This window comes from Rana temporaria, chromosome 9 (genome assembly GCF_905171775.1).
Source record: "Rana temporaria chromosome 9, aRanTem1.1, whole genome shotgun sequence".
NCBI lineage: Eukaryota > Metazoa > Chordata > Amphibia > Anura > Ranidae > Rana > Rana temporaria.
The window spans coordinates 84,153,332-84,159,331 of record NC_053497.1 but is presented as its reverse complement, the minus strand read 5'-3'; the positions used below and the strand labels follow the sequence as shown (position 1 = coordinate 84,159,331).

General features: G+C 40.5%; 1 protein-coding gene across 1 annotated transcript in view; it reads left to right on the top strand.

Moving 5' to 3' along the window:
• Window positions 1-2,916: 2,916 nt before the first annotated feature.
• The window catches only part of NRK (Nik related kinase), a 297,759-nt gene continuing 294,675 nt past the window's right edge, over window positions 2,917-6,000 (top strand). Inside the window, exon 1 of the mRNA XM_040323823.1 lies at window positions 2,917-3,130. Coding sequence (XP_040179757.1) covers window positions 3,074-3,130 — 57 coding nt within the window. The 5' untranslated portion in view covers window positions 2,917-3,073. The remainder of the gene's footprint in view (window positions 3,131-6,000) is intronic.

Genomic DNA, 6,000 nt, shown 5'->3' with positions numbered 1-6,000 from the left:
AGTGCCAAAACATCTGGGGCGCCAAGGTTCGCCATCACTGGTATAGATGCTGTGCGAGGTCAAGCATTACCACTTAACCCCCGGACCATATTGCTGGTCAAAGACCAGAGCACTTTTTGTGATTCGGCACTGCGTCGCTTTAACTGACAATTGCGCGGTCGTGCAACGTGGCTCCCAAACAAAATTGGCGGCCTTCTTTTCCCACAAATAGAGCTTTCTTTTGGTGGTATTTGATCACCTCTGCGGTTTTTAGTTTTTGCGCTATAAACAAAACTAGAGCGACAATTTTGAAAAAAAATAATATTTTTTACTTTTTACCATAATAAATATCCCCCAAAAATATATAAAAAAAAAATTTTTTTCCTCAGTTTAGGCCGATACGTATTCTTCTACATATTTTTCGTAAAAAAACAAAAACAAAATAATCGTTTATTGATTGGTTTGCGCAAAAGTTATATATCCAGATGCAGGTAGAGCCGCCTATTTTTGGGGCGGCATAGCGCATCCTATTTGCACTACGGCGACGTAAGATAGTGAGGCAAGTACTGTATTCACAAAGCACTTGCCTCCTAAGTTACGTCGGCGTAGCGCAAATGGCCTGGCGTAACCCCGCCTAATTCAAAATAGGCAGGTAGGGGGCGTGTTGTATGGTAATGAATTCACGATTCATTACCATACATGTAAATGAAGCGCTGATCGTACGGCGCATGCTCAGTATCACATCGCAAATACTCCTTGCTTTCGACGTGAACGTAACCTACGCCCAGCCCCATTCTGAATCGGCTTACGCAAACGACGTGAAATTCGACGGCTGCCCCGACGTCCATACTTAACATTGGCTGCGCCATCTTTTTGGTGGTTTATCTTTACGCCTGAAAACGCCTTACGTAAACGGCGTATATTACTGCGATGGGCGTGCGTACGTTCGTGAATAGGCGTATCTTGCTCATTTGCATATTCTCGGAGTAAATCATACTGCCCCTAGCGGCCAGTGTAAATATGCAACTAAGATACGACGGCATAGGAGACTTACGCCGGTCGTATCTTAGCAACAGAGAAGCGTATCTCAATTTGAGCATATGCTTAAAGATACGACGGCGCGGATTTCGACATATGATGACGTATATACTGTACTGATACGCAGCTGTAAGTCTTTGTGAATCTAGCTAATAGTGTTTAAAAAATAGGTGGTAGTTTTATGGCATTTTTATTAATATATTTTTTTTACTAGTAATGGCGGCGATCAGCGTTTTTTTTTTTGATACTGCAACATTATGGCAGACACTTCGGACACTTTTGACATATTTTTGGGACCATTGGCATTTTTTATAGCGATCAGTGCTATAAAAATGCATTGCATGCCACTGGCAGGGAAGGGGTTAACACTAGGGGGCGGGGAAGGGGTTAAGTATGTTCCCTGGGTGTGTTCTAACTGTAGGGGGGTGGACTCACTAGGGGAAATGACTGATCGCTGTTCATACATTGTATGAACAGACAATCAGGCATTTCTCCCCTGACAGGACCGGGAGCTGTGTGTTTACACACACACAGCTCCAGGTCCTCGCTCTGTAATGAGTGATCGCGGGTGATCGCGACCGCCGGGCGCGGGAGTCAGGAGCAAGTGGGGGGGGCACGTGCCCCTAGTGGCCGCTTCGCAAGGCGACAGAGCTACGGGCTCTCGCGCAGGAGAGCCGACCTGCCGCCGTAGAACTGCGGCGGCTGGTCGGCAACTAGTTATTAACATCAGTTATCACAAAATCCGTTGGGAAGAGCTAACGCATGTGATGTTCCCACGCCTATCTAGATTATTTGTGCTATCTGAAGACACTTGTTACACTGCTTGGGAACGTTTTCATAACTCACATGTGAGTAGTTTTACACTTTGCTTTTAATAAAAGTTTCTTACAGATTCACACTATGTGGGCATTTCTATTTACATTCTATGGTGGAATCTGGCATCATAATCGTTTCCATGTATATAGAATCTACAACTGGGGAATAGGAGATACCACAAGAATCTGACCAGACAACATGGGTCCAAGCCCTTTATGAAAGGATAGTATTTACAGGCTGATTTGACTCCATAATAGAGTCTTTTCACTCTGGTAAGAGTCCATTGCCTACATTGGTGACGGTCCACATGGTGGTTGTGCATTTTTTCTGAAGTAGACACCTTCTATCACACAGTGGTGCACCCATTATTGGATTGGGACAGTTATCCTCCTTACATGCACTTAAAGTGGACTTTTAATATTTTTTCATTATTGCACTAAATTGGTGTGTTTTGTACATTATTATTAGTGTGGTAAATTATGTTTATAATCAAACAACTTTTTTTCAGATCAATAACAGGTAGGCTTTTGCAATATAGTTTGGTAACATACTTGCATTGTATATAGATTGCCCAGAGAGGATTTTTTTTTCTCAACAAAAATGAGATTACCCTTTAAATTTCATTTGTTTTAAGTAGTCAGAGAAATAAAAGAAACATTACTGACCGACTCCTGCATATAACTACACTCTGCATAATGCCCTCTTCAGAATGTCAATTGATTTGACAAGTCAGATGTACTTTTGTAGAAAAATGCTTTGCACAGACTCTTACTTTGTACACTGTATACTTTGGACTGTGACTGTCTAAATATATCAAACTATAATATCACATACTTTGCAATATACTATATTAATTAAACTGACAAATGAACCATATAAAGGCATGCATTTAAATATATGCCAAGCATGCAGATTGCAAAAAAATAAAATAAAAAATTAAAAGTAATCATAATTTTTCTTTTGCTGCTCTACAACTGAACAGCGTCATTTCCTTTCCTGACTTTCCCCCAGCAAATAGCTCTGCATTACTGTTTTCTTAAAGAAAAACAGATTTGTTTCCTCAGTGTGTGTTTTCCGGGTTGTGCTGAATGTGAAGTTTCCTGTGTTTGTCATGAAGACTCACACTTCCAGCTTTGCAATGGACTGACACACACTGACAAGCCTTCGACATGCCACCACAGTGCTTTCCCTGCTACAAAAGTTAAAGGGATAAAACTTTTTTTCACTGTGGAGAAGAGAGATGGCAAGAATGCTGACAACCAAGAGCCTGGACTATATTGACTTGGCATCTTTGAGAGTAAGTTGATGATTGTTGCTATTTTTAGTTGGGCAGTCTGTACGGTCTAAGACTGCCAATTAAAGGACAGTTAATTTGGGGATGCACAAGATGCTAAAGCGTTTTGCAGCAACAGGGACACACAGGGGAAAAAGGGGTTAAACAGAAACCGATGCCTGTGGGAACTTTGAGTGTGATTAACTAGCTTGTGAAGTTCTTATCGCATTTGGACAATAAAGTAAAGATTTCAGGCTTTTGCTTTTAAGATTGTTTTTAAGTGTTTCCTCTATGCATATGTCAGGCAGATTTTGGACTGGAATTTTTGTGTAAAGGCAGACACAGCAGGCTGAAAATAATAGTGGATAAATAACATGTCATTGCAGGGAAACTCTGTATCGTGTACTTATAAGCTTGTTCAGTAACATAATCCAAAAGAAATGTCTTGTGCTGTAGTCCAATTTTATGCATCGTTCAAGCAAGATAAAGGCAGGCTGTCAGTTAATTGATATGTGCAGCACAGACAGTGGTTATTTCTAGTATTATCATTAAGGCTGTGTAAAGCAGGGATACTAAATAGCAAGTATACACAGGGTCATCACACTCATGTATATTTTTTATCTTTTTCCTTGTGGCATCACTATCACATCATAATGTTTTCTTGTTCATAAAGAAATAGTGCCCTTGCATATAGGAAAACAGCAGCATAAAATATTTGAACAATAATTTGAGTTACTAAAAACACAGGAGCAGAAAAAACACACCCACACAAAATCTTGGGCCACATTAGATGTGGTTTCCAGCACGTCATGTCATTCAAAATAAACATTTACTTATAAATCATGGTGTAAAGATGCAACAGTAATGAAAAGTAGGCACCCTGAGATGCCTGTGCATACCTCCCAAATCCTTTGCATCCCTAGTGCATTTTGATATGCAAATATAGACTTTAGGAAGCTCCCCATCACCTCCTGATTCCCACACCTATCACTCATGGTTTGCAACCAATAGTTGTGGACGTGTGCTGCATTGGATGTGGTCAATATTTCTGTGCTTTAAGGGAAGTGGTTTATTAGTGATAGCTCTGAAGATCAATTTCCTAAATAGGGGGGTTATGTGTGCTTATTCTTGCTGCAGCAACTTGTTGGCAGAACAGTCACCATTACAGTAAGTCTCTTTACACAGACAATGCTGCCATATTCTAACACTCATGTAGTTGGCAACAGAACGTATAATTGTAGCAATACACAGGGAACCTCATAACAAACTATCAACGCACAATTAATTCTGGCAATACATGGACACCCATTAGAAATATACACAAGTTTTTACGGCAATACAACGACCGTCAAGTTCTCCTGAATTCTGGTAAAACATTCTACCTCTGCTTCAGGGCACAGAGGGAAAAATTCAACCCCCCAAGAGGTGAAGCACTATCTTCTCCCTGCGACCACACATGTCCAGCACCAAACTATAGGTACTCTTTACAATTACTATACATATACATGATTGGGGATTGATAATATGATACTTGTTAACAAGATTATTATAATGCAAACACCAGAACATGATTAGTTTACTTTTTTGGTATCCCCGTACTAGCCCCCTACCCCTGTAAAACCCAAGGTCCACTAAAATATAAATAGCCACTGGACTAAATGGTTGTGCTGTGGCCCACCCTTACCAGTTTCCCTCGTTACCCTTTTGGCAAGTGGACACATTCATTATACTTCATAGCCAACAAGGAGGCAAGTGGATCAGGAAAGAGTAAGCCACAATGAAACCATACAGGACGAATAGCTTTTTACATTGTAAAGTGTCTCAAATCTTAATGGTACAGGGATGCTCTAGAAATAAATAAAATTGCTGTGTAGGTACTGGGAAGTGTTTGCATTATGGCCTTGCAGCTGGTTCATTCTCTATATCAGGCCCACTAAAGAGAGCACTTCTGGTATCTTAACTTCCCCTGCATCCTGGATTTAAGTAGGACAGAAGGCTGTACAATCTAAAACAAAAAAGAATGGCTTTGGTTAATTTTCAGATGGATCATCTGGCGCAAAGTTTACCATGTGGATTGAGTTTCTTAAATGATCAGTCAAATCATTTCAAATGTGCTTTGTTTAAAGGGAATTACTGCGGTCTGCCAAACAACCAATATAGGCAATGTGTGTATGTGAGCAATACATACATTGGCTCTGCTTTTGGAATAATGCTCTAAAACTCAAAAAAAAAAAAGCATTTAAAGGACAGGCTATTTTAATATAACATGGTGTCATCTATAAAACATTAAGACATGAAAGCATAATTCACATTTAGTTAAAAAGCCAGATACTATTTTATAGATGGGAGTAGTTGAAACAACTCATATTAGTTGACACTTTTGTCTCCTTTACTTGCAGCTGCAAAACACTCTGTGCCCACTAACTTTTATAAGTTGTGGCAATGTGTGCTAAACACACATTATGTTGTGTTACCACAATGCATGACAATGCACTTGCTCTATGTGCGGTGCCATTCATTGTGAAAGGTGCCCTAATGTATTGTGCAGTAGGGCCCAATGCACTGCAGCACACCACAACATATATATACTATACTATGGGAGCCTGCCAGCACCTGCAACTATTAGCAGTCATTTGCACACAACTGTTCATGCAGCGATTATCTGCAGATGATTGTCCCTTGATGCATACAGTCTAAGACCAGGTCCAATCATGTGCAGGTAATCACTGCATGAACAATAACATGCAAACTGCCATGAACAGCTGCAGGCACTGTCAGGACCCCATTGCTTTCTATGGGCTTCCTGCCTACAGCTAATCAAAGAGAACTCTTCCGACTCTCCTGCATGCAATTGCAAATGCCTCAATTTGTAAGTGTGAATGAGGCCTTATGGG